The sequence below is a fragment of the Leptosomus discolor genome, chromosome 21, assembly GCF_034619465.1.
Source record: "Leptosomus discolor isolate bLepDis1 chromosome 21, bLepDis1.hap2, whole genome shotgun sequence".
Lineage (NCBI taxonomy): Eukaryota > Metazoa > Chordata > Aves > Leptosomiformes > Leptosomidae > Leptosomus > Leptosomus discolor.
The window spans coordinates 6,126,396-6,153,783 of NC_141411.1; the positions used below are offsets into that span (position 1 = coordinate 6,126,396).

General features: G+C 59.3%; 2 protein-coding genes across 4 annotated transcripts; both read right to left on the minus strand.

Annotated features, from left to right (window-relative positions):
* Positions 1–744: 744 nt before the first annotated feature.
* LOC147414014 (uncharacterized) lies at positions 745–4,286 on the minus strand. Its single transcript, XM_086476698.1, has 2 exons — positions 3,809–4,286; positions 745–1,295 (listed from the first exon to the last, which is right to left on the minus strand). Exons 1-2 carry the CDS (start codon positions 4,284–4,286, stop codon positions 745–747), a joined length of 1,029 nt encoding a protein of 342 aa, XP_086332824.1.
* A 2,518-nt stretch (positions 4,287–6,804) lies between these two features.
* LMOD1 (leiomodin 1) lies at positions 6,805–25,904 on the minus strand. Of its 3 annotated transcripts, none has more exons than XM_086476651.1 (4): positions 25,644–25,904; positions 8,908–9,337; positions 7,700–8,802; positions 6,805–6,831 (listed from the first exon to the last, which is right to left on the minus strand). In XM_086476651.1, the coding sequence occupies exons 1-4, from the start codon at positions 25,902–25,904 to the stop codon at positions 6,805–6,807; spliced, it is 1,821 nt and encodes a 606-aa protein (XP_086332777.1). The 3 variants fall into 3 exon arrangements, with proteins under 3 accessions (XP_086332777.1, XP_086332776.1, XP_009955791.2); XM_086476650.1 differs by having other exon boundaries at positions 7,700–8,842; positions 8,903–9,337; XM_009957489.2 differs by having other exon boundaries at positions 7,700–9,337.
* Positions 25,905–27,388: the final 1,484 nt, after the last annotated feature.

Consider the following 27,388-nt stretch of genomic DNA (forward strand, 5'->3'; position numbering starts at 1 on the left):
CCCAGGGCTTCTCCGTCCAAAAAATTGGGTTGGGACGGGCACTTCCCACCACCGGGATGAGCCAGCGTGGGAGCGCTGCTGCCCGCCCAGCCCCACCGCTCAGAACTGGGCTGTGAAACCACCCCCAGCACCATTTTGGGGCAGAAAGCAGCACATTCAGCCCCGGGATGGGGGCTGTGGGGGTGAGGCCAATTCCTCCATCCGTCCCCCCGCCCCCCATCCCAAATGGCCGGAGCTGGGATTTGTCTCCCTTTGGAGCCGGTGGCGAGGAACAGGCGCTGGGGGAGCGTGATTCACCCCGGCTATTTTGGATGGCTGCTCCCATGGTGATTCATCCCCCACCCCACCCCATCGTTGGGAGCGGGGGGGGGTGTGTGTGTGTGTGTCCAGCCATCAGCTAAATTTGGGACTGCCAAATCCCGGCGGTGGGGAAAAAACCCACGAAGTGGCCCCCCCCCCCCCCCCCCCCCCCCCGGCCCCATGTCCCAGGAGACCACGGGTCCCAGCAGCCCCCAAAAACCCCGCAACGAGCCCGGGGAGGGGGGAGCCGGGGGGGGCAGCTCTGAGTTTTATTGAAGTGGGCTGGAGGGAGGGGAAAAAAAAAAAAAAAATTAAAAAAATAAAAATAATAGAAGAAGCAAGGCGGGCACTGCGGGGGGGGGGGGAGGGGTGTGGGGGTGGGAAGTTGTCCCCAGGGCGGTCCCCGCCGGCCACGGGCACACACAGCCAGCTGCGTGGGGGGGCTCAGGGTTTGGGGACCGCCTGCTCCCGGAGGTAGAGGTCACGGATTTCGGCCAGGCTGCGGCTAAGGCCGCCCAGCGCCTGGGCGATGAGGCGCAGGACGGAGGTGGTCTCCCGGCGGCTCTCGGCGTATTCCCGGCGGAAAGCCCGCACCTCCTGCACCAGCCGCTCGTTGGACTGGACGATGCGTTTTTCGGCTGGGGTGAGCTGGGTGCAGTCGGGTGCCCCGTCCACCAGCCCCATCGTCCCGGGGGGTCCCGGTTCGCCCGCGCCGCAGTTATTGAGATGCTCGGCCTCTTGCTCGAAGAGGATGCTCGGGAAATCGGAGCCCAACGGCTCCTGCTGCCCGCCCAGGTCGCCGAGGGAGAGTTCGGGGGGAGCGGGGCGCGGGGGGCTCCGGCTCCAGCCCTCGCACAGCTCGCCGGGGGGACGGATGCCGGGGCGGGGGAGCCGCCGCTCGGCGCCACGGCCGGGGATGCTGTCAGCAGCCGGGCCCTGGAAGGGCTCAGTCTTCACCTCCACCGGCTCCTCCTTCACCGCCTCCTCCTTGACGCCTGCGGGACGGAAGGAGAGTGCGGGGCAGCTGGCGGGACCCCCCGTCTCCCCAGTGCCCAAGCGACCCGACCCCCTTCTGCCTCTGCTTCTGCCGTCCCCGTCTTCCGTGTCCCCATCCCTGTGCTCCCACGTCTCCCCTCCTGCACCCGGCCCTGCTCCCATCGGTACGTACGTATCCCCATCGCCCCGTGTCCCTCATGGTGGTGCCGTGTCTCTTGTCCCTCATCCAGTCCCAGTACTCCCATAGGCCCGTCCTGAATGTGGTGACCTCATGTCCCTGCGTGGTCTGGGTACCCCCATGTCCCTGTCCCGGTCCCCACATGTCCCTGTCCTGGTCACCGTAACACCCATGTCCCTGTCCTGGTCCCCCCATGTCCCTTGTCCTTGCCCTGGTCCTGCCCATGTCACTGTCCCAAAACCACCATGTCCCTGTCCTGTTCCCAGCCCCCTCTTATCCCTGTCCTGGTCCCAGTACCCCCTGTCTGTTGTCGCTGTCCTAATCCCAGTCGCCCATACCCGTGGCCTGGTCCTGGTATCTTGTCCTGATCCCAGTGCTGCTGTCCCTTGTCCCTGCCCTGGTCCATGTCCCCCCACATCCCTGTCCTGATCCACCCATGTCCCTGTCCTGATCCTGGTCCCCTCATGCCCCTGTCCCACCCCTGGTACGCCTGTCCCTGTCCTGATCTCAGTCCCCTCCTGTTGCCGTCCTGGTGCCAGTCCCCTGCCTGGGCCCAGGTCCCCCCATGTCCCTGACCTGGTCTCGGTGCTCCTGGCCCTGTCCTGGTCCCCTGCCCTGGTGCCTTGTCCCTTGCCCCTGTCCTCGTTCCAGCCCGTCATGTCCCCAGCTGGATCCTAGTATCCTGCTGTCCTGGTCCCAGTGCCCCCGTTGCTGTCCCTGTGCCCTGTGTTCCTGTCCCAGTCCTCCCACATCCCTGTCACTCACATCCCTCTCCCCGCCACATCCCTGTCCCAGTCTTCCATGTCCCTATCCTTCTTCCCTGTGCCTATGTCCTCCCCTTGGCCCTGCCCCCCTGTTCCTGTCCTGATCTTCCCTGTCCCTGCCCCAGTCCCTCCATGCACCTACCCTGGTCCAAGTGTCCTGGTCCTAGTTTCCCCCATATCCCTGTCCCAGTGCCCCCATGTCCCTGTCCCCATCCTCCATGTCCCTGCCCTGGGCCCCCATGTCATGGTCCCAGTGCCCCTGACACGGTTCTGGTTCTCCCACGTTCTGGTCCCTGTCCCTCCAGGCACCTGTCCTAGTCCTAATGCCTCCATGTCCCTGTCCCCCACGTTCCTGTCCCAGTCCCCCACACCCCTGCCTTGGTCCCCCGTACTCAGTCCCCCACGTCATGGTCCCAGTGTCTCTGTCCTACTTCTGGTTGCCCATGTCCCTGTCCCACTCCTCCATGTCCCTATCCTTGTCCCCCGTGTCTGTGTCCAGGTCCCCCACATCCTGGTCCCAGTGTCCTTGTCCTGGTCCCTCCGCACACATGTCCTGGTCCCAGTGCCTTGGTCCTGGTCTTCCATGTCCCTCTCCCAATCCTCCATGTCTGTGTCCAGGTCCCCCATGCCTGTTCCCAGTGCCCCTGACATGGTCTTGGTCTCCCCACATCCTGGTCCTGGTCCCCCATGTCCCTGTTCCCCACGTCCTGGTCCCCTGTGTCCCTGCCCCTGTCCCTCCATGCACCTGTCCTGGTCCCAGTATCCCTGTGCCCCTGTCCAGGTCCCCCATGTCCTGGTCCCAGTTCCCCTGTCACAGTCCGGATACCCCTGTATCCTGGTCCCAGCATCTCCGTGTCCCTGCTCCAGTCTCTCCACATCCCTGTCCTGGTCCCCCGTGTCTTGTGGCCTGCTCCCCCCATATCCTGGCCCTCGTCCCTACACGCACTTGTCCCAGTCCCCTTGTCCCTACATGCACCTGTCCCTGTGCCCATGTCCCTGTCCTGGTCCCTGCACACACCTGTCCCGGTCCCTGTGCCCTGTCCTGGTCCTCTGTGGCCCTGTCCCGGTCCCCATGCACCTGTCCCGGTCCCCCATGGCCTCGTCCTAGTCCCCTGGGTCCCTGCCCCCATCCCTACATGCACCTGTCCTGGTCCCCCGTGTCCCCGTCCCCATCCCTACATGCACCTGTCCCAGTCCCTGTGCCCCCGTCCCTACACGCACCTGTCCTGTTCCCCGTGTCCCTGTCCTGGTCCCCATGTCCCTGTCTCTGTCCCTACACGCACCTGTCCCCACCCCCGTGTCCCTGTCCCGGTCCCCCGTGTCCCCGTCCCCATCCCTACACGCACCTGTCCCTGTCCCCTGTGTCCCTGTCTCCATCCCCGTGTCCCTGTCCCCATGTCCCTGTCCCTGTCCCGGTGTCCCTGTCCTGGTCCCCAAGTCCCTATCCCCTGTCCCTACACGCACCTGTCCCAGTCCCCCGTGTCCCTGTCCCGGTCCCCCATGTCCCTGTCCCCATCCCCGTCTCCCCGTCCCGGTCCCCCGTGTCCCCGCCCCGCCCCCCCGCACCCACCGTGCGGCGCCACCACCTCCACGCTGAGGAGCGGCGGGTCGATGCCGGCGGCTCCCCGCTGTCCCCAGCCGGCAGCGGGCCCGGGGCCGAGCTCCGGCGGGCCTGGCCCGGACCCGTTCCCGTTGCCGTTGCCGTTGCCGTTCCCGTTGCCGGGTCTGACGGCCGGTCGGGCGGCGGGTCCCTGCCTCTCCTGCCGGTGCCGGGTGATCTTATCGTTCGCCCGACGGCGCAGCCCCCGCCACCGGTTCTTCACCTCCCCGATGTCGCGCTGGTTGCGCCCGGCGGCGTTGATCTTGTTGGTGATCCGCCACCAGATCTTCTGCTTCTCGTACGCGTTCACGGTGCTGGCGGCGGCGCCGAAGAGCAGCTGCTCGTACTTGAGCACCTCGCTCATCAGGATGTCGATCTCCTGCAGCGTGAAGTTCGGCTTCCGCTTCAGCAGCCCCCGCCGCGCCCCGCCGCCGCCCGCCGCCGCCATCGCCGCCGCCGCCGCCGCCGCCTCCTCCTCCTCCTCCTCCTCATGGCGCCGCCCCGCCGCCCATCGCCCCGCCGCCGCCGCCGCCGCGCCTTTTGTCTTGCGCCGTCTCCTCGCTACCGAGCGGGGCGGAGCGGCGCCCGGTGTCTCCGCCACCCCCCCCCCCCCCCCCCCGCCCCCCCTCTCCCCGCAACCACCGGGGCCGGGGTCGATCCCGGGACCGCGCCCCCTGCCGGTCGCCGCCGCGCACAGCCGCGCCGGGGCCGCCCCCTGCTGGGGAACCACCGGCCCGCAACGGGATGGCGCCCCCTGCCGGGCCCCGCCGGGCCTTACCGCTCCCGTAAACCGCGGTCGCTCCGGTAGCGCGGACCCCGCCTCTACCGGCCGCCGGGGGACACCGCCTGTCCCGGGTCGGGGGGTCCCAACGGCCCCGCGGGGTCCGGTTTGGGGCGGGGATAGCGGGTGGCTCCAGGCGGTCCCCGGGTGCCGGTTGGGGCGGAGCACCCCCCCGCGCCCCGTTCCGCTCCGAACACTCCCGGGGCGCCCCGCCGTCCCCGCCCGGGGCGGGGTGGGGGGCGCGGGGACCCCCCCTGCCCGCCGGCCCCGTTCTCCCCCCGCCCCCGGCACCCGCCCGCCCGCCGGGGATGCGGCGCTGCCCGCCCGCAAAATGCCCAAATATAGACATTTCGCCCCATTTCGGGAGCCGCGCCCTGGCCTCGCGGCCCGTGCCCATGGCGGGGTTCCCCAGCCAGCGGGGAACCCCCCCCCCCGGGGGCTGCCCTGCACCCCGAATCCCGGCCCAGCATGGTGGTCTCGTCCCGGTAACTGGGGGTCTCAGAGACCCCCTGGCCCCGTTGCAGGTGACACTGGAGGTTTTGGGGTGACCCTGAGGGTGTGTCTGGGAGTGACCCCGGGTGTTTTGGGGTGTCCCTGGGTGTGACCACGGGGTTTTGGGGTAACCCTGGCGTTTTGGCGTGACCCCCGGGGTTTTCGGGTGACCCTGGGGGAGCCACCAACCCAGTTCTGGGTGACCCCCGAGGTATTGGGGTGTCCCTGGGGGTGACCCCGGGGTTTTGGAGTGACCCTGGGGATGACCCCAGCCCTGTTGTGGGTGACCTTGGAGCTTTTGGGGTGACCCTGGGGGTGACCCCGTCCCAGATCTGGGTGACCCCAGGGGTTTTGGGGTGACCATGGTTTAGATCCAGGTGACCCCAGGGGTTTTGGGGTGTCCGAGTGGCTCCAGGTTGCCCGGCAGCAGCCGGGTGCCCCGTTTGGGGGGGGGGTTCTGGGTGGGTGGGTGACCAGGGTGCCCAGTCTGGGGTGTCTGGGTGGCCCCAGGGTGCCCACTTAGAGGTCGGGCTGTGGGTGCCAGGAGAGGGGAGCGCTGCCCCAGGTTGGGGGGGGCTGAGCCCACTCCTCAGCCAGCCTAGTGCCCCCCCCCGCCTCACCCCCCTCCCCCCCCCCCGGGGGACCCCCGGGGTGCCGCAGGGCCCCGAGGCGGGGGAAGCGCTGGGTGAGTTTATTGCTGATGCAGTGGCTGCAAGTCGTACAAATCCCGAACCAGGCTTCACACCGGGAAGGTGCCGGGGGGGTGGGGGCATCGTGCACCCCCAAAACCCACTTTAGGGGGCAGGCAGCACCCCCTGCCCGCCCCCCTGCGCCCATGGGTGGAGGTGTGGGCAGGGCTGCTGGTGGCACTGGTCTCCCCTGCCCCAGCCCCTGCGCCACCTCCTGCCCTGTCTTCCCACCGCCTCTGTCCCCCCTCTCTCCCCGGCCGCTCCCTTCTTCACTCTGCCCCCACCCTGCCCCTGATTCCTCCCGACGTTGAGCCTGCACCCCATGAGTCGGCACCCCACCGCTGTGTGCCTGCACCCCGAAACTCCCCTGGCCACCCGGAGACCCCGTGGGGAGGCAAGGCGTGATGATGGTCTTGGTGGGCCCTTGCCCCTCTGAAAAGTGTGGCTGGGGGGATCCCTCCGCTCGCCCCAGGCTGGACCACCCCGGGGGCCCTGCAGGTGAGCTGGGATGGAGGGTGCCAAGCCCTGATGGAGGGTGCCAAGCCCTGGTAGAGGGTGCCAAGGCCTGATAGAGGGTGCCAAGCCCCGATGGAAGGTGCCAAGCCGCAGTGGAGGGTGCCAAACCCCTCGGTGCGCTCTGAGGGGTTCCCGTACCGACCGGCTCTGCAGACCCCTCCTCTATCCTCGACATCTCCGGGCGGCTGGGCAGAGCCGGGGCACGGTGCTGGCAAAAGAGCGAGCTTGAAGGCTTCACAACCGTAAAAATAATAAATACAACGTCTTCCTCCAACGATCGTGGTGGTCCTCCTCAGGTCTGGCTCTTCCTCTGTGATGGTCGTCCTTAGGTCCAGCTCTTCCTCCATCCGTCAGCCCCAGAGAGATCGCTGCTCCTCGGCGTCAGTCACTGCAGGGTCCCAAAGGGCTTGTCATGGCAACAGTCAGGAGAAAGGCGAGTGTCCTGGGGTCTGCCACGCCGGGCTGCGGGGGGCAAGGCGTCCCGCTCCCTACTGCAGCAGCTTCGGTACCTCCACCTGCCGGAGAAGACACCCCGTTACTCGGGGGAGCCACGAAAGCGGCCGCTGGAATGGCCCGGGGGCCCTGTGCAGACCCGCCACGGTGGAGCCGGGCCTCTCTCTCCGTTGCAGCCGGGGACGTCCAGCACTCCAGGGACATCTCTTCCTCTTGGCCAGGCTGGCTGTCCCCACGCTCCAGCCCGGCCAGGGACACAAACCCCCTGGGGCGAGTGAGATGTTTCAAGGCATCACCCCGGGACCCGTGTTGGAGACGCAGCCTCTCCGGGCTCACCCCGGGCTACCTCCCACCCGCCGCGGGTGTGGGCTCAGCCATGCCACCGTGGCGGCAAGAGCTTGCTGACCTTGGGGACCCACTGCCTGCACGCTCCTGCCTGCCGGGACGCCGGTCCACGTTGGGGGCGTTGCGAGCCTCCCTGGCTGCGGGTAGCACCGCTCCTTTTCTGCAGGGGGGCATCCCGGATTTCCATCCCCCGGGTTACAGGTTAAAGCTGCCTCTCTCCTTGTGTCCCCAACCCTGGAGCCACACCTGACTGCTGGAATGCGGTGGATCTGCCCACCCCAGGGGCTCTGCCGAGGGATGGATCTTCTCCTGTTGGACGCTCTGCCAAGGGATGGACCTGCTGACCCCACCTGCTCTGCAAGGGATGATGCAAACGGATGGACCTGCCCACCCCGTGTGCCCGGCAAAGGGACGGATCTGCCCCCGCCACGTGCCCCGCGCAGGGGTCGGGACCACGGACGCCGCGCCCCGTACCCTGCACTGGAGCCCTCACCTCCCCACTACCCAAGTGACAACGGACGTGACCTCAGATCTGAGCCCACGGACTAACCCCGCGGGTGGACCCCACCACGGCCCTGCACTTGCCTTCTTGAGCTGTTTGAGGTTGCTGGAGCGGATGGCTGCCAGGAGCTGGTCCCGTGAGTTCTTCTCCTGGACCGGCAGCGCCCGGTCTCCCAACTTCCTCTGCGTGGCCGGCGAGAGCGAGTTCCTCAGGTTCTCGTTGATCAGCGGTGGGGCGAGCGGAGGAGGAGGTGGGGGTGGTGCAGCGGGCGCCCCCCCTTTTTTAGGAGAGCTTTTGGGGGAAGCCTTGGGGGATGGCTGCGGGGATGGCTTGGGGGACCCCTTCGGTAGGGCTCCGGGCTTGGGCACCTCCAGGAGGTCTTTCTTCTCCCCGCGCTCCTGCGCCAGTTTCTGCTCCTGGAGGCGTTTCTGCCTCTGTTTGTCCATGTTTCGGCTCAGCAGGTTGGTGACTGTCATGCGCGGTCCGGCCAGCTCAAAGTGGTAGCCCAGCTTCAGGAGGGTGGTGTTTTCCTTCAGCAGCTTGGCGATCTCCATCTCCGTCTTCCCCCCGCAGATGTGCCGCTGGTTGTGGAAACGCAGCTCCGTCAGCGTGTTGTTCTGCAGCAGCGCCCGGAAAATGGCCAAGATGCCCTTGCCCGTGATGTGGTTGGAGTCCAGGTTGATGCTCGTCAGCACCTTGTTGGACTTCAGCATGATGGCGATGGCGAAGGCCACGTGGTCGTCGGCGCGGGTGTTGGCCAAGGCGAACAGCTTGACCACGGTGTTGAACTCCAGGGCCTCGGTGAAGCGCACCAGGGTCTCGTTGTTGATGCAGTCCGAGTTGTTCACGTTCACTTCGGTGACCTCGGCGTCGTTGTTCTTCACCTTCTCTATGAGCTCATCGAAAATGCTGGAGGCTTCGTCATCCTTGGCCTGATCCGAGGAGCTGCCGGTGGTGGGCTTGGAGGGGCTGCTGTCGGCTGCCGCCTTGGCCTCTTGTTTCTCCTCCGCTGCCTTTTCGGCCTCTGGCTGGGATTTCTTCTCGTCTGCCTTTGATTTTTTCAAAGCGGAACTCTTCTCCTCTTCTTTTTTGTCTTTTTCTTTCTTATCTTCTCCTGTTGTGTCTTTTTCTGCCTGTTGCTTTGCTCCCAAACTCTTCTCTTCCTCCTTTTTGTCCTTCCCTGCGCCTTTCTTCAATGCTGAACCCTTTTCTTCTTCCTTTTTGTCCTTCCCTGCCTCCTTATTTGCTGCTGAGCTCTTCTCTTCTTCCTTTTTAGCCTTCCCTGCATCCTTCTTTAAAGCTGAGCCCTTCTCTTCCTCCTTTTTGTCCTTCCCTGTGTCCTTCTTTAAAGCCGAGCCTTTCTCTTCCTCCTTTTTGTCCTTCCCCATGTCCTTCTTTAAAGCTGAGCCCTTCTCTTCCTCCTTTTTGTCCTTCCCTGTGTCCTTCTTCAACAGTGAACCCTTCTCCTCCTCTTTTTTGTCTTTCCCCATCAGCTTTTTCTCCATGGCCTTGACTTTATCATTGATGGCCTTCTCCTCTTTGGTCTTGGTCTCAGCCTCAGCTTTAGCTTTTGGGTCTGTTTTCTGACCACTTTCTTCCTTTTTAGACTCTTTCCCCACTTTTGTATCTCGTTTCCGGGACAGGTCTTTGGACCTTTCTTCCTCCTTTCCCTTTTCTTCTTCATTCTTCGCTCCCTTATTCTTCTCACTCCATCTGCTTTCCTAACAAGAGAAAAACACCACGGTGTTACAGAGACAGACGCCTCCCACCTCCAGACTCACCACCCCAGTCTCATCGTCACCAACTCTGCACCTCTGTCACGCAGGAGCAACCACAGGGCCCCGTGGGGCAGCGCCGCAGCCGGGGAAGATGCACAGGAGCATGAGGAGAGTCCGGTCTCAGGAAGGTCTTAGACTGCGCCTATGAGGGATGAGCTGCCCTAAACCAGGCATTTAGGACAGAAACCTGGTCACAGCATCGCGCGGGGGCCCCAGGAGGCAACAGGGAGGTGCCATGGGGGAGCGCGAGGACAGCCAGCACCGGGCCTGTGCCGTGGCGGGGGACAGACATGCGGCCAGGACTCTTTAGGGAGGTAAGCGACCTGCTCCGAATCATGGTGGTTCAGCCCTGGACACGGGCCAGAGTCTCCTCCACCTCACCGGGGTGATCCACCACCGCCTGCTCACACGCTGCAGCCTGCACTGCCCTTTGGGAGAGGACAGGCCAACCCAGCCGAGGTCCTGGGTCCAGGGAAGGGTTCGGCCTCCGAGTGCCCCGAAGGTAGGCAGAGCCCGCAGGACCCAGGCGTGACGAGGTCCCGCTGCAGCTCTCCAAGGCAGCTCTGCTCTCCATCTGCCTCCAGCCCCTTCCCAAAGGGCTCCAAGGTCTGCGGGATGCCCTCCTTCATCCCCGCTGAAGAGACGACAACCTCACCAGCCGCAGGATGCGCCTCCCTTAGCAGACGGCGCTGTTTGTGCCCTTCCTGTCGTACCTCCTACGAGTTACCCTCTTTTTAATCACTTTTTTAACCAGGGATGGATCTAATGCCTGTACCTCTGGGAACCCCAGCTGCTTTCCCAGCTTTCCTAAATGGTTCCCAGCTGGATGCTCTGCAGCTTTGCTCAGTCCAGAGCCCAACACGCTTCTCACGCTGGCCTGGACAGGGAGCATCCGCAGCCGGTGACACAGGCGATGCTGTGATCCAGCAGTCACACCTGGGCTCTCTGAAACCCGCCTCCTTTTAACATGAACTTGCATTTTTGAGCTCCCTGCAGAAAACCGAGGAAATGGGGACACGGTGTTTATCGCTTTGTAACGCATGACGTTTCCCCAGCACATCTTCTTCCAGTGGCCAAGGGCATGGTAGGAGGGAAGAGCGTAGCTGGGGTGGTCTTGGGGAAGGATGCAGGTTTTGCTGCATGCGCTGGGCAAAGCAGTGTCGCTGCGGCTGGCACCCCCTTCCCCTGGGCTCTCCCCGTCTCTCTGTGCCAAGGAGTCATGCAGCAGTGCCCTGGACCTCCCGAGCTTCTTCTTTTATCTCCAACCCAGCCAAGATGCCCGCTCATTCCTTAGTGGGCTGGCAAGCCCCAGCGCTGTCCTTTCGTCTGCCTCCTTGCATACTCATTCTTCGAAAGCAACTTTTGCCTTTGCTTTCATGCTTATCACGATGCCACTGTTGTGTTTGCGGGACTTTGCTAGGCAGGAGGAGCTTGGCCTGGCTTTTGTCTCGCCAACGCCGACCTTCAGGCAGTGACTACATCCTCCCTGCACGCAGAGGGACGCAACCCCAGGGCTTGATGGCTATCTTCTTACAAACTACCTCTGGCAGCAAAGGATTTTCCTCTTCCCGCTTTAGGGCCATTTGATCATCCACCTCTTGTCAGTTGAAGCCCCTTTTCAGGTAAGTTTTGGTACTTTTGTTGAGCAGCCGCACCTCACCCTTGGCACAGCCTGCTCTGTGCATTGTGGCTGACCACAACCAGCCCAGACACAACAAGTGCCTCGTTGCAGCCTTCACCCACGGCTGATGGGGCTGGGAAGAATCTCCCACCAGCACCGTTATGACGTGTTCTGCCTCTGCAACCAAAGCTTTTGACGGCAGCTCGGCACCTGTTGGTTTTCTTGTGGCACCGTAGTCATTTCTTCATGTGCCTGGAGTGATGCAGGCAAAGGACCAAGAGCTTTGCAGCGCACTGGGGCAGGATTCATCTCCCCGAGTGTGAGAGATGAGACACCTCCACTCCCAATGGAGAGGGGCCGATACTACGAACAGATCACCGCAGGCAGACGGACCCCTGACACTGGGACCAAGTTTGCTGACAGAGAAGGATCCTACCGTAAAGTCTGCGTCGGGGTTTGGCAGTTTAAACCTCCTCCTCCCGGCTCCACAGCCGGGGAGCACAGAGCTCCTGCCCCTCACGGCTGGCCTGGCTCTTCCTGGGTGCCTGGCTTTGGCAGCACGGCTTGGCTCTGCGTGCCAGCTGGTGCCGTGAGGCTTCTCTCCAGAGATGAGCAGAGGGTGACATGCTGAGACACTGCTAGCTGGGAGCCCGGCTGCAGAGCCACGCTTCGGTCAGGCTCAGATCTACCGCTGCGGGATGAATCTGGCTGTCCTCAGCTTGACCCCAGCGATGCTGGTGACCTGAGAGCGATGCTGACTGCGGGAGAAGGAAGCACCAAGGGGTGGGGTGCCAGAGCAAATGCCATCTTTGCTGGGGAGACTTTAGGACTTCAGGGAAAGCAGGAAGAAAGATGGCTCTGGGAGATGCAGCTGTGATACCCCTACGAGCTCCTTGGATCCTCTCAGGGCTAGGAGCTAGGATTGGGCTTCACCCAGTGCCTTGAACCCCCAAACCAGAGTCCAGACACCCTGGTCTGCAGTCAGGGTCTCCTCCTCTAGACGATGCCCCAGCCACGGTGCCTTCCGCAGCCCAGGGCCCCGTGGTGCCGTGCCGGGGCAGAGCGCGGCTCTGCCTTCCCAGCGTGCGGCACTGCTGGCCCTCGGGGACTGTTTTTTTGTGGAAAGAACTGGCCTGGCTGCGAGCGGGGCAGCCGTGGGGACTGTTTGTACCTGGCGTATAAACAGATGCCATCTGGGAGGAGAGAGCTGTTTATTTAGCGGAGAGATTTCTTGGCTCCCCTGCGCAGACCTAAACAGGCGACAGAAAGGCATATGCCAGACCCCTGCTGCAGAGCCCGCCCGTGCGTCCACACAGCCCCTCGCTGCTGCAGACCCCAGGGGCCAGGGATGGGGCTCCCAGAGGTGCCCCGATGCCAGCACCCCCCTGTCCCAAGGGCTGTGGGGAGCCGGTGACGCCACCTCCTCTGGCACTGAGCTGGTGGCTCTTCTCACCAAGACGTGCCCTGTTCCCAGGGCTGGGAAGGTGCAAGGGTGCCCCGTGACATCCCGAAGCACCTCGGTGAAGGAAGAGCCGTGTCCGCCCTGGCAGGAGGCTGGGCAGGAGGGGTGTGTGGGATGAGGACACTGCTGCCTTGCTCTGTGCCCCCACACCCACGCCCAGCGGTGCCTGTCAAAGGTGTTTGGGGATGTCCCAGGTTGGAGGTTTCTTGCCGGGCCCTGTGAGAAGAGACAGTTGCCTCCCCAGGGCTCTGCAGCCCTTCTGCGTCCACAGGCTGAGCGCTCCTTGAGCCAGAGCCAGCAGCCTCATATCCACACCAGCTGCTCCCCAAAGCCTTCTCCTTCCCAGCCTAAGCTCACACAACTTGACAGTGGGGAGCCCCGAGTCTCCCCTAAGCTCCCTGGGCCATCCAAGACCAAGCAGAGCAAAGGCTTCGGCCAGGAACGAGCAGATCTTGGAGAAAGGGAGGAAAACCCTGGAGAGAAGGACCTACAGCACCTCCCACGCTCAGAGAAGGCAATGGATTTCTCCAAACAAGACAAAACTAGAGCAAAATAAGATGCAGAGCAGATCCCTGCTTAGCAAAGCTGCTGTTGCAAGTGCTGGGAATGTCCCTTGATCACATCGGTAGCGCTGTTCTCATTAAAGAGTCCATCCGCGGATGTGTCCAGGTGCTGCACGGGGCAGGTCTGTGGGAAGAGGGCACTGGAACCAGACAGCAGGATGGGGAAAAGGAGCTGGGGGAAAAGGAGCCTGCTGTGTGCCCAGGCAGGGGCAAGGGGAAGGCAATGGACAGGCAGGGACTGGCGGCGGGCGTTACTGCCACCGCAGGCAGCATTCACGGGATCACGTGCGTCCAGCAAATTTGGGATGCGCTGGAAGGATCTCGTCAAAGAGCTGTGGGTTATTGCAGAAAGCGCTGGCTGGCAGCAAGGGGTCAGAGGTGTTCAAGCGGTTTCATTTAATGCAGAGCCGCCTTGATCATGGCAGCCCTGGCCCCGCTGGGGGAGGCCCTCTGGAAGCACCCGGCTCCATCAGCAGCGGCAGAACAGGAGGAATTGGGAGCAAAAACTCGCAAGCGAGAAATCAGATCCGTGTTTCTAAAACCAAGGGTCACTCTTACCAACCTGCCACCGCCTGCGGGAGACTGTCTGTCCCTTGGTGGAGATTGGGGACATCTCTAAAGCCAGGACAGAAGCCGCTCCTGGCCCTTCTCAAGGCCACGCACGTGCCCAGGAGGGAGGGTGCCTTCATCCCCTCCTGCCTTCGCACCCATCCCCGGGCTCTCGGCGTGTCCCACCACCCCAGCTCCACTGCAGGTGCCAGTCCCAGGTGGTGAGACCGGCCCAAGCTCGGATGGTGCAGAAGTCCTCACCTCTGGGCTGGAAAGGAAGCACATTGCTGCAGCTCTTGGAGCTCGGCAGAGGAGCTGCGTGGCAGGACAGTGCAGAAGAGGAAAGAGAAATGCATCCTTCCCCCTGGTCTGCAAACCCTGGCTGTCCCCGCAGCCACCCGCACACCTTCTCCTGCAGCCCAGGCCACCAGCCAGGCTGTCTCCACCTGCAGCAGCCAGCACCAGCCCTGTACCCTCTCCATTGCCATCTTGAGTCCTGCCTGCTTGCTCCTCTCCGCCGCGCTGACATATTTACCTTGGATACCTAGAAACCAGTGCCGCCGCACCCCCTCCTGTGCCATTCCCTCTGCTGCGAGCACGATTATTAGGGGAATATTTTTACACAGCGTGTCAGACCTTTAAAAATAAGCCTAATGAAAACAGCCTGGTACTTGGCTGATTAATCACCAGTGTTTTGATGAACTGAAATGCCTTCCCGTTTCCTCTAAATAGACTAAAATGAGCATTGCCATTGCTTGTTAGCATTTGTAACCCTCAAACCCACTCAGATGTTTCCTTAAAAGGCAAAGGAGACTGGGAACTTCTTGCCTGGAATCCGAGCGTTCGCAGCACCGCTCCCGACACTGAGCAAGGGATGGGGCTGGGGATGGAGCAGCCGTCCGAGCCGGCTGGGTGGGAGTGGAGCAGAGGGACTGCCGAGATCTGCTGCGGGTGGTGGGGATGTGACGGCGGAGGGAGGTTCTCACCTCCCACCCCGAAAGCCTTGCAGCTCATTTTGGGGTAGAAAATCGCTGCTTGGGTGGTAGGTACCCATCTGGCTGTTTGCTCAGCACGGTGAATGAGAGCTGGTCACCCCGTCGTGCCCACCAGCAGGTTTCTAAGTGAAAGGGGAACATGCTGGAAAGGAGAGGAAAGGATGGGTTACCCAGGGACGCGCAAAGTCTGCGCCCAAGCCGGAGGGAAAGGGGCACTTTGCAGCCTGGCTGCTGCTGTTCCATCAGTCCCTGGCAGAGGGGACATATGGAAATATATTTGTAGAAGAAATGTTTTGTCTTTGGAAGGGACCAGCTTTCACCAGCCTGCAGTTATTTTCAGAGGTATGTCCTGGGAAGAGTCCTTCATGGCCCAGAATACCAGGCTGAACATGCCGCCCCACCATGCCAGCCGTGTGCTCGGCTCAGCTAAAGAACAAGATGTAAGGATGGAAGCCCTGGGGGGGTATGTGCTGCTCCGTGCTCGCTCAGGGGAGCTGTGCCCCATCTGGGTTCAAGGAGGGCTTGGCTGAAAAGCCAGGAGAGTCCAGGATGGCTCCTCCATGAGGGTCACTGCTGGGGACACGCGGCACGCTGCACCCCAGGAGGAAACGGGACTGTCAGCAAAAGGTCTCAGGGCCAAACCTGCGCCTCCAGTTCATGGTCAAATGGCTCCAGAAAGAGCGAACTCAACCTGCAGGCTTGGCACTGACTCGGTCTCTGATGTCACCTGTAGCTCTTGTGGCCTCTGGAAGCCAACTGCGAGGTGCCATCCCCCAGCTGTGGGACATGATCCCCGCAGCTGATATGGCAGCATCAAGAGCACGAGAGGGGAAGCCTGATCCTGGGATCAGGCCCACCCCAGCCATCAGCACCGCTGGAAAATCCGGGGTTAGCTCCAACGTGGCCGACGGCTCCAGCTGCTGCTCGCTGCCGGTGGCCACGGGGACACAGAGGGGCACGGTCCTCACCTGGGTGCAGCTACGGGACTTCTTGAGGAACGCAAGGGGAGAACGAGGAGCGTCGGCGCCTTCAGAAACTGCCCGCCCGTGGTGGAATTTGCACCTGTTTAGCTGAGCCAGTGGCGCTGCACGGCCACTCCTGGGCACAGCTCTTGGGCCTACACCCTTCCGAGCACCAAGGAGTCACCACCGCCTGTAACCAAACCGCCCCACCCCAGTGCACGGCCCTCCTAAACCGAGAGGCAGACGTCTGCGGAAGGGCAACTGGACCAGCCGTACTTAACTAACCCGGGAACGATTCCAGCCAGATGGGGTAATTCCTGCATGTGCACGGGAGCCCACTGGAGCCCACGTGTCTCCTCCTTGCCACTCACTGCCGCCCTCCTCCCCAGCAACGCCACCAGCAGAGCCGTTTTGGCACGCTGGCTGCCTGGCACGTGGCTTTTGCCACCAACAGAGAGCTCTACCCAGAGCTGGGCTCCTTGCAAAGCAACCAGGATCCCTCCAGAGCTGTAGAGCTGGCGGACAAAGTCCAGGCCAAGAGACTATCCCTTTCTCCCAGCTTCTGCTGGGGTAACAAAGTCCTCCTGCAGCCAACAGGACATTTTCCAGTTCATCTCTTGGCAGGGCATGGCTTAGGCAACAGGTACCGACCAGCAAAGCTCCATTGGTCCCATGCAAATCCTGAGTGCTGGAAGGGATTTTGGAGGCGGGAGAGCAGGGAAGCGGGGAAGCCCCAGGGACAAGGGGAGACCTCTGAGAGCCAGCGAGACAGCTCACTAAAAATGGTTGGTCAGCTGGGAGCTCCCAGACCAGACTGGCAAGGCAAGGAAGCAGGGTTTGGTTATTTGAAATAGAGGGTTTAGATGTAATTACGGATCCATAATTAATGAGCCCATCTGATATCACTGCCTGAGGGGTTTCAGTCTGTCCTACATACGCTACCAAGTCCTAAATAAGTCTTCAGAGCTGAGATCAAACCCACAGCTCTAACCTTGGGCATCTCCATCACCCTTACCTAGTCGTGTGGGCACCAAAGGAGCCCCACATCCCCTCCGTCCTGCTCAGCTACCCCAAATCCCAGCCAGAGTCTGTGAGTGAGGCACCACCATCCCACCACCCCTCGGTGTGACTGTGGGTGAAGGGGGCTGAGGAGGCTGGGCACAAGCCACATAAGAATTCCCAGGGACAGGGATGTCCCCTGAGACTGTCCCGCCACACAGAGAAGTCCCTTGAGGTGGCCAGTGGGCAACGGCAGGTTGTTTTGCACTTGACGTCCCTGGGTGCCCATTGCCATTACGCTCTGGGCATGTGAGAGGGTTGCTGGAGCCAAGCTAAATCACAACAAGCTGGCCAAGCTGCCCCCTTCCTCCACTCCTCAGCCAGTTTTGAGTAACACAGGGACAACTCAGAGCCAAGGACATTCCTGGAAAAAATGCCGTGTCCTTGGCCGAGTCCTGAGAGTCACTAAACCTGGATTGCCGGAGACCACTGGAGGAAGCGGAACCACGAGGCTTCTGCTGACCTTGCTTGCTCAGGACAGCCGAGCCCAGGTCTACGTGACACCCACCCACTCACAGGGGGATCTGGCCTTGCTCTACCTGCAGCAGCACCATGGCAATCCTCCTGGCTCTTGGCTGAGAGCAACCATCACGGGTCGGTGCCGTGAGATACCCTGCTCGCAGCCCCCGTACGCCCCGCGGAGCTCTGGCGCCGATGGGGTCCCTGGTAGGACCATTCCCAGGCAGCAAAGAGTTTCTCTCTTGGCACATTTGGATTCTTTTGGCATGAAGCAAGGGTGAAAGGACCTTGGCTTCCAGCACTGGGACACACGCAGACCTAGCATGACCCCCCCGGCCATGCTCTATGTGCTAAGGCCCAGAGCGATGTAAACAACTTCTTGCCCTGTCCCGCCTCAGCTATTACTCTGTTATTTTAACAAGGAACACAGTTATTCCCCTTCCCTTCTGCTCAGACCTTTCTGACCCCAAATATCACTGCCTCTTTGCACTTCCCAGGCCAATGTTTTTGAAAACATCCTCCTCCTGAGATGCAGGGCTATTCTCCAGAGACTGGACCACTTCTGGCCCTGACTTTTTTCTTGCTTTGCCTTCATGGCTGGATTAGGGCCGATAACAAATGTTTCAACTGGGTTTCCTTTAATAGAATAGCTCCAGCCCTTCCACAGTGACATGCAGCCATTTTCCAGAAAGCCCTTAAAGCCGCTGGATACTCTGCAAATGGAAACTTTTGCTTCTCTAACAAAATCTGGTTTTAGAAGTCAGGGTTTTTCTCTTCTATCCATTGTGTTCCCACCCCCTTCTCTGGGCACTGCCACAGCTGAACTGGATATTCCCAAGATGAGACCTTTAATCCGGTTGCCTCCTCTTCGGCAGAGGTTGCGAAGGGCAGTGAACGTCAGCGATTCCACCTGAAGGCTGGATTCCTGGCCAGCAGACTTTCTGCGGGCAGCCCACGAAAAGCATTCCTCAGATTTTTAGGATCAGAAGAACGGCAACTCAGCCCTGGTGAGCCTTAAATCCTGTCTCCTGTCCTCTGCCTCACGGGGGCTGGATGCTCGAGAAACGTCTGGCTTCCAGCCTCCTGGGATTATAGGGAAAGCATCTCCAGGCCCCTTGCTGGTGCAGGTCTCCCATGGGTCCCATCAGCCAGTCCATGGGACCATCACGCACACCCTATGGCATCACCAGTGGCCACGGGCACCCAGGGTGAATCAAGGTCTTTGAAGCAGGTGAGATGAGCCCCAGCCCCAGGTGCCTACTTGCCAAATTCAGAGAGCTGGTTTGCTGGTCAAAACCCCTAAATAGCTTATGAGAAACAGGAGCTCTGGCTCCTTGGGTTCCTGCACCACGTGGGAGCTGTAGCCCAGAACACAGCACTTAATGAGATAAAGCAGGGCATGCCAGGAGTCACGATCTCTGGTTCTCAGAAACTGAAGATCTTCCCTGAAAGGAAGCAAACTGCAGCTCCCTTTCTGCTGCGGGCAGCTTTCATGGCTGTGGGGGTGCTGGCTCCCACAAAGAGCATGTCCCCCTTCTGCCACGGTCCCCCTGTCAGGAGGCAGGACTGCTCGGAGCCCTCGGCAGCACCCAGCGGGTCTCAGCGTAAACCCTGACCCAAATATCGTGTCTCAGCCCTGGGCTACTCAACCCAACGTCAACTGGCTGCAGGCGCCAGAACACCCCTGTGACCCCGGGGCTGCCACCTCTCCCGTTGCGCTTCTGCAGCTCTCGTTCCTGTCTGAGCCCAACCTTGTTTGCCCCACGCTCTGGGCAGAGGACAGGACTGAGCAGGACTCAGGCCACTTCACGGTGTGGCCGGTCCACACCTGACTTCAAAACACGTGCCCTGATACCTCCCCCTTGCGAAGCGAGGTCCTCTCGCTCCGTCGTGCTGCGATTCCCACCACAGCAAAGGGTGGGCTTGAGTGACACGACCGGTTAATCCCAGCGTCCTGCTGGGAGCTGAGTCACCGAGACCGTTTTAGCACGCAAATGACGTCATAACGCTGCGAAAGAAAGCGAGACGTAAAGGATCCCAGCTCTTCTCCTTCTCTGTATGTCTATTTATCAGCTCAACATAAACAGATAATAAACCTCCTGAGGAGCTCGGCCCATATAAGCTAAACACTCCAAGCATTTCCACGGATTTGTCTGCATCCCAGTTGTGGCTTATGTAAATACAGGACTCAGCTTTTTACTCGTTTTTTTTTCAGACCGACTAGAAATTCAGCTTTTTTTCCTGCTTGTGCCCTTAGATGGGCTGAGTATCTCCCAGACAGGGGACGTGCCTTCGGCACGACCTACGAGTCGCTGGGAATGCTTTGTGCTGCCACTCGGTCACGGCAAAACAAGGTTTCTGCCACCGCTTCCCAGCGGCGTTACAAAACCACTGATCTGGCCGCGAGGTTCCTTCCTGCACCGGTGGTTCAGAAACGCCGTTCAAACCTGGGCCCGTTGCCCCCTCACTTGCTCCAGCCGCTCTCTGCGCTGCAGAGCCCGTCCTGGGATCGTTCCTGCTTCTCTTTTTGCCTTGGAGGTCTGTTTTATCGTCTGTTGCTGGCTGACAGCGCTCGCCTCTGATGCTCGTCCTTCTCGTTACAGGGTTTTCAGAGGGGAAGAACAAAACACCCGAGTGCAGACAACAGCAGTTTTCATTTCTGAACAACGGAAGGTGACAAATAAAAGGGCTCTCCTGGAGGAGAGAGGAGAGGCCACAGAGCAGACACCACCTGTGGCCTCCTTCAAGGACCAAATAGGAACGCCTCGATACCTTTAGTTTCCTTCAAAATGTGTGACTGTTTTGGATATCCCTGGCTATCGTCCGTGGGAGTAACACAAAGACCAGAGAGCCGCCAGCTCCATTCCCACTGCGTGTTGGTGGAAGGATCCACACCTTTGTCCCCTGCCCACCCCAGCGTGGGCCTGGAGAAGCACCAGGAGGAAGGGTGCCCCAGTGTCACCCACCCCTTACATCTCATTTGGAGGCCAGGAGCTGGGCAGAACTACAGCTTGCTCTGACGAGGGAAAAGCAGGCACCCAGGCTGCTGGAGACCTGCGCGGGACGTGGTTAAAAGAAGTGCGAGAGCTGGGAATCGGTGAAGACTCTCAGAAGAGAGAAGGAACGGTCTTGGCACATCAACAGAACCAGCTGATAAACAGAACAGCAGAGTTTAAATACATACGTGTTAGTCATGGACTGGTAAGATGCTTAAAGAATGATACAACCACTTCTTTTCCCTCGTTTGCAATTTCCCTTGAGTCTGTCCCAGCTATTTAAATGTGGAGCTCGTTTTTCCTCCAGGTATTTTCATGAAAAGATGACAAGCTTTGAGCACTAATAAGAAATTTAAATACCAACTTGTTTTCCTGTGGTGTTGAAGAAGGGCTCACTGGTAAGGATCTCTGCTTTTCACGGTGTCTCTCTCCACATACAGCCACCAGTAACTGGGTGAAACACCACCCAGCGCCACGCCTACACCTCAGCAAGATGGAAAGGAAGGCAGGACTTTTTACAAGACCTGCCCAAGGAGTTTTGTAATCCTTCTCCGTGGCAATAGGACCTGCTGCCCTCCGGCACCAGCATCCTTCAAATACACTGCATGTGGGTTAAGTAAACTCCCTCCAAGGTCACAGCCTTTCCCTCTGCATCAAAACCCGGCCATAGGAACGCTGTCCCACCACTCGCTGTCGGCTGTATCCAGCCTGTAGTGAAGAGTGCTTGGGCACATGGGGACACCCCCAGGAGCTCTGGGCCAGGCAAAGCAGCCTGCAGGGATAAGGATGCTGGAACAGGAGGGTGTCTTGCCTGTACAGGAGTGCACGTAGGGAGTGGGACATCTGAAAGGAAGGGGAAAGGTGTTGCGAAACACTCGCCTGAGCCACCTCAACTTCTCCAGCGGGAAGGGTGTTCAGCCTTCAGGAGACAAAAATACAGGGACCACCTGCCAGGGCTGAGCACATCTGCCCTGCCATCCAAAGTCTCCTGTTCAGAGCCTTCTCCTGCAAGAAGCTGGTCCCCAGGCTTACACAGAAAGAGACATCCACTATGCATGCAAGCATCTTGCTAAAAGAAGTGGGTTTGTGGCCCTGGAATGAATCCCCTCCATCAGCAGGATAACGCCCCCACACACAACTTCCATGCAATTTCCCAGCCATCTGTGCTTGAAGCAGCACGGAATCAGGGCAGCCCCGTTGGGAGGCAGAGCTGGGGACTCTGATGGGACTGGGACATCCAGGTGTCCTCTCCTTACAGCTGAAGTTGAGGGAAGGAGGCTCCGTCCATTCCTGAGGAAGATGATGGTGCTGGAGAAGGAAAGCACAAGGAGGGGCTCAGTGTTTTGGAGGTGAGGCCAGGTGGGAATCCAAGGAGAGCCAAGAACAGCAGCAGGTGGATTTTGCAGCATGCTTTGAAGAGTAAAACCTGCTATGGATATGGCAACCAAACCACCGGGTCCCACAGGGTGTCTCCAGGGCGTGTATCATAGTGCTATATGTACAGACACACGCTCTTTAAAGAAGATGTGACCAACAGCAGAGGAAGAACTGGACAAAACCACAGTAGCTCTCACAAAACCCACCTCCTCATACAGCTCAGCTGTCAGAGAAACCCATCCTGCAGAGACACCCGCACGGAGCCCCTGTCCTCTGGCACAGACAGCTTTTCCTCTTCTGGATAGAAATCCCAGGCAGGACACAAAGATTTCACAGAATCACAGAATCGTAGGGGCTGGAAGGGACCTCTGGAGATCTTTTGAGTGATGAGCCAGCTGTGTTCCCAGGTAAACCATCCTTCAGCTAACGCCTCTGCTTCCACTTTACAGCACGTTTCTAAGCTAGATTTCTCTCTCATTATGTCTTTGCCCGCTACAGTAAAGAGCCATGAGCTATTAGAAATCATCTCTTCATTAATCTACTCATGAATATTAGTTTAACTCTGGCTCCCATGATACATGGGCCTACAACAAGGCCTTGTTGAGTGCATCTGAAGACAGGCGCCGTCCCAAGCTCCATGGTTGACGGGTATACTTTTACTCACTAGCAATACAAAATGAAGATTAATTAATTAATGCATCACCAACATGCGAATTTGGCTTCCCAGTGCGGAGAAGTTAGGGCAAAGCTCACATCTATTTTGGGCTGTTTATAAACTGCTTCCTAGTTACCCAAGTTTGCCCTTTTCATCACTAAGAAGATGTGTTATTATGGAGTTACAATATTTCTAAATATACCCACGCCTCCCAATATTTAGGAGGGAATGGGGGTGCCTAGAGCCAGTCCAAGGACAGAGCAATGACTGCAAGAAGAGCTGTGAGATAGGCAGAAACTGAAACATTCCCTTTAAAATACTTTATTTTGCACTTGGGAGAAGTTCCCGCACATCCCAGCGAACAGACAACGTCCCACCAGCCACTGCGCAGAGGGGGCAAAAGAGGGAGGGAAGAACAGGAGGGGAGAGGAAAAATAATGGGGTGACAGGAGTGCAGCAGCTCGGGTCAGCGTGCTGCCGGCCCCGCGGGGATGCTGCCCCGGCCCCCGTCCTGGCAGGCTGCGGGGAGCCGGAGTGGCCGTCGCACTGCAGGGGCTGCGACCCCATCACCTCCCAAACCTGCAAAGGGAGTTTTAGCGACAATGACGCAGCCCGAGGTGCCGCTGAGGAGCTGGACGAGGAACCCCCCAATATCTTCTCTCCTCAGTGCCTCCACGCAAGGCAGCTACAGACCTACACACTCCCTGTAGTTCAAGGACAAGAATCTAACCTCCTGTCCCTTCCTGCTGAAGAGACATCACCGACGCAGGATAACATCTTCCAGATGTTCAGAGGGCCAGTCCCGCTGGAAGGACCTCCCATTCCTTCCCTGCCCTTGTGCCCGCGCTTCCCTCCCGTGCTCACACGTCTGCTTCTCGCCTGCAAAGGTTTTGCTCGATGAATTGAATCGGGGACGCCGGGTGCTGCGTGAGTTGAGTTGGTGGGAGCCATCGAGGGAGAGGGACAGGGACGGACGTCGAGGGGGTGATGGCTGCACTCGGCTGGGGGAATGCATCCCCCGTGGGTGTGCAGCCACAGCGCCTGTGTTGGCAGGCACAAGTGCTTCGCTGCCTGAAATCCACTGATACGAGAGAGGGGGTTGTCATCAGAGGCCTCAGTGCTCTGAGGAGCTGGGTGAGAGCTCCGAAGCTGCCCAGGATGCTCCGGATGGCTCCATGTTCTCACTCCAACCTGCAGCAAAACACAGCCCCGTGGCTTCCTCGGATGCAGGGAACCATCAGCTTCCTGGGCTGGTTTCTGTGATTGCTGCTGTGGTCTGATGACCCCATCCCAGCCATTCCCATCCCGTCCTGTCCCATCCCATCCCATCCTGTCCTCATGCCCTGCAGTGGAGCAAAGGCCCTGCTCCACCACCAGCATGGGCTGACCTGCCAGCGCTGCGGGCTGGCATTTTCTAAGTGCTAATCCCAGGTGCTAACAATGCCAAGGAGGAAAGGGTGGAGGATATTTTTTTCTTGGCCTCCAGGGATTGAAACAGAAGAAGAAAGTCAGTTCTGCCATATCCAGTTACCGCAATGCAATCTAACGGGGCCAGTTTCACTGACAAATCTGACGGGCAGCCAACTTGCTTTGTCTTCCATGGCCCCAAGCCACTGAAGTTCAGAGGAGAGCACAACGCTCGCTTTTCTCAGGGCCTCCGTTGCTGCCCTCCCCGCCAGCCACAGAGCTGTACGCCCTCTCCTGCGGCACCTCTCCTCCCCAGGCCATCCCTCGCCACCATCCCGACTCCTCTCCCGCAGCACAACACCACACACGCTCTCAGGCATCTTCCAAACAACGTAGTGTTTAACCAGACCGTTGCCCAGCTCTCTTTTTCCAAATACCCACAAATTTCCTCCCTTTCTCCTGATCACGGACACTTCCCTATCCCAATTCCCAGTCAATTCCTCATCTTCCTAGCTGAAAACAAAATAGCATCACTAGTGAGGCCGAATGCAAGAGTTCCTCCTGCCTGAAAAAGCAGCTTTGATCAGCGTCAGCTCTCAGTGCTGGCTGCAAGCTACAATCACCTGCAAACCAGTGCAAAACCCCTGTGGCATCACTGGGATAACTGGTCCTATATAGCAGCATTTCCCTTTCCAGGCAGGTTTGTCCTGCAGCACCTGCAGTTTCCCACCACGGGGAAATTTTCCACCAGCCCACCAGTCGGGAAACAAACCCAGGGCTCCCGTGGCGAGGGGCACGGCCCTTTCTGTCCCCCAGCCCACGCCAAACGCCACATATAGAAGGTGAAGGCTGCGAGTGCCTTGTCCTCACAGCCAGAGGAAAGCTCCCAGGCGTGCAAGCTTAGAGAGGGGTGGGGGGAACTATTTAACCCCTTGTTCAGGTCTCCAGAAGAAACCTTCATTTATTTCTCCTACAGCTGCAATTTTCATCTTTTTCTCCCCGTTTTCTCCCAGGCTCCAGTCAGGAAAGGACATTCCTATAGTAAACACCATACACATCAGAAAGAGCTATCTCCAAGCGCTCAGGGGCTAGGTAGAGCTCGATCACTCAGCTGGGAGATCCAGGGTGCTGCTGGGTGACCTGGAATAGATAAGGAAGCAGAGCCAGAGCGGTCCGTTAAGAGGGGGATCCACACAAGCCGCTCTCTGCTTACGCTGCTGATACTCCTCGGCCCTGTCCCATCAGAGCAGATGCAAATCCAGCCTTGGGCATGAAATCTGCCCATGACTACACAGATAAATAGCTGAAGAGTCTCCTTCTTTCACTCTCTGGCTCAGCCTGCCGTGAAAAAGTCGGGAAACCAAATGCTTCCCAGCCTCCCACGCACGAAGCACATACCAAATATTCTTAGTGCAGAGGTTAATAAATGTTACAGAGAAGTGGGATTGGCTCCCACTAAGGCAAGGCACAAGAAGAGGAGAGGGACTGGCACGAAGCTTTCTAGCTTAAAGCAAGCTATTAAAAGCTTTGCCAGGTGTAGAGAAGGCGATAAATACACCCAAATCAAATCAAACCATGAATTTTAACTGAGCAATAAACACGAAACAAACGGCTTGGGGCAAAACCTGCTTCTCGGGGCAATTTCCACACGGCAGCAAACTTTTTTTATTCCACAAGAACCAGAGACTGTTTAAGCTTTTGCACAAGAGGAACTGAAAGGAGCAAGAGTCCGGAGATCTCCAAAGGAAAAAAACAGAAGGAAAAAGAAACGCAGCCCGTGGGATCGCTGTCACTGCACCGGCCCCTCCAGCCGCCTTCTGGGAGTTCCACCTCTGCTCCCAGCCCTGCCAAAGGATGTCAGAGCGGAGGCAGAGAGAAAATCCCTGGCACCAGCACAGGTTTTGGCTTTGCAAGTAACACTGCGATTTCATGAAACACCCTGTTCCCTCCCAGAGTGCTCGGACCAGCCACCTGCCTTGCTCCTCCGGTCTCTACGTGACAGCTACTCCTCTTTCGCGAGCACAGCATGCCTTTCTCGGGGTTCGTGTTTTCCGTCTCGTCCCCTAAAACAGCCCAGCCGAGTTCCCAGGTATGCCCCTGCACTTCTCGCGAAACCAGCTCAAGCGTGGGGAGATGTGACTTACGTCTATCGAGCGTTCCCTCTGAATGAGTTTCCTGGTCTCCTTTTCGCAGTGATTGAGCATTGTGTCGCAGTTTTGCGGGCCAGCTGAGGAATTTTCTGTTTGGTTTTTCTGACTGAGCTCCAGAGGGATGCCTCCATCTGGATCCACCACATCCAGCTCCTTTTCCAGCTCTTCCATCTCCTCTGGAGACAGAGTAGACAACAAACTGTCAATGTCTGGATCTTCACTAACTTGTCGCCGATATTTGGCCACTTTGGACATCTTGGCTCGCTGGCGAGACACGGTTGCGGTTGTGTGTGGTACCCAAGGAAGGAGAAAAAAAAGAGAAGCCGAAGCTCCAACACTGCTTCCCCCAGCGGCAGCAGGTGCTGAAGTGTTAAATCTCAGCAGCTCTCAATCGCTGCAGCCCGGGATATAGTAGTTATAAAGAGGGGACACCCCTCGGTCCAAGAGTTGGCCAATAACAGGATCAAGCCGTGATTCGGGTGCTGGGAAGCCAATGGAGCCCAGCGGGAGGCGGGGAATGGTGCTATCAGAGGAGCCTGAAACCCGAGGACATTCCAGGGAACCATGCAGAGCTGCATGACCAAATTTAGTCCGGAGCATTTAGCCTTTTAAAGGCAATGGGCCAACCTAGTGAGAAAACACGCAAAAATGCACAAGCTGGCAAGCTGGGGAGCTGGGGGTGGGGGAGGCAGATCCCCAGCATGTGCCCATCAGTGCCGGAGGGCTCATAAAGAGGTCAGCGTGGCTCCGAAGAAGATACGGGGCGTCTCCTCCGTTACAGGAGGGGAGAGTTTCTGCTGCGGCAGTGACAGCTCTTGGCTGACAGCGCCCAGCCCAGAGAAAGTTTTCATCTTCCTCCCGCCGCTCTCCAGGATCCGTGCGGTTGGCCAAAGCGCGCAGCCCTTCGGGAGACTGGTGGCGGGTGGTTCTGCTGCTGGTGCAGACTGGTTCCTGTACGAAGGATGTGCAAAGCCTTTGAAGTGGGGAGGAAGCAGGCAGCGAGTGCCAGCCCGGCCCGGCGCCTGCTCCTCGCTCTGCAAAGCCTGACCCCAGCACCGTCCCTGGGTCACTTTATCAGAGCTTCTGCTGATTCCCTGTCCCCTGCAGGGCTGTTTCTGCAGCTGCTCTTCATCACAACACTCCCATTTCCCCTTGCCAAGCCCCAGAGACCCCCCTCCCTCCTTCGGCACGGACTAAAGTCCTGAGTCTCTCCTGCTTCTGGTTCAGGCAGCGCCCTACGGCTGGGCTTTGGTTGGAGGCACCTACTTTCCATCGATCTAATCCATAGAGAAGCTTATTGGCACCTGCAAATTCTCCCCGAGGGCAGATAGGCCCTTCTCTCCAAGTTTCAGGGCCGCTTCACCCCATGCACAGCATTTCGTACCCATTCGTTATGCTGCCAACTTCATCCTTTCGTCTCCATCCTTTACCACCCTCCTAATATTTACTGCCTGTTCTCAGGCCTCTCTCTTTGTCCAAGGTTATAGTGTAAAATGTGCCAAAAGGAAAAAAAAAAAAAAAGTATTCTATTACCATCTTCAGGAGCTGTTGAGACCAGGTGGGGCGGTGCTCCCTGCCTCCCCCCTCTGGACTATCTCCTGTCAATGGGCACAACAAGGCCTTATCGCCTGACCCATCGAGAACTCGCTCCTGGGCTATCTCCTGTTCATGGCCCATCAAGGAACTGCCTCACGACTCCCCATCCCATGGTGAGATGCTCCGCCCGGGGAGGGGGGGGG

Coding starts and splice junctions, on each gene's coding strand:
- LOC147414014 (XM_086476698.1), bottom strand. CDS start 4,286: ATGGCGGCGGCGGGCGGCGGCGGGGCGCGGCGGGGGCTGCTGAAGCGG. Junction 1,296..3,808: donor GGAGGTGGTGGCGCCGCACG/GTGGGTGCGGGG, acceptor TCCGTCCCGCAG/GCGTCAAGGAGGAGGCGGTG.
- LMOD1 (XM_009957489.2), bottom strand. CDS start 25,904: ATGTCCAAAGTGGCCAAATATCGGCGACAAGTTAGTGAAGATCCAGAC. Junction 9,338..25,643: donor AGAGGGAACGCTCGATAGAC/GTAAGTCACATC, acceptor TTCTCTTGTTAG/GAAAGCAGATGGAGTGAGAA. Junction 6,832..7,699: donor ACCTCAAACAGCTCAAGAAG/GCAAGTGCAGGG, acceptor CTTCTCCGGCAG/GTGGAGGTACCGAAGCTGCT.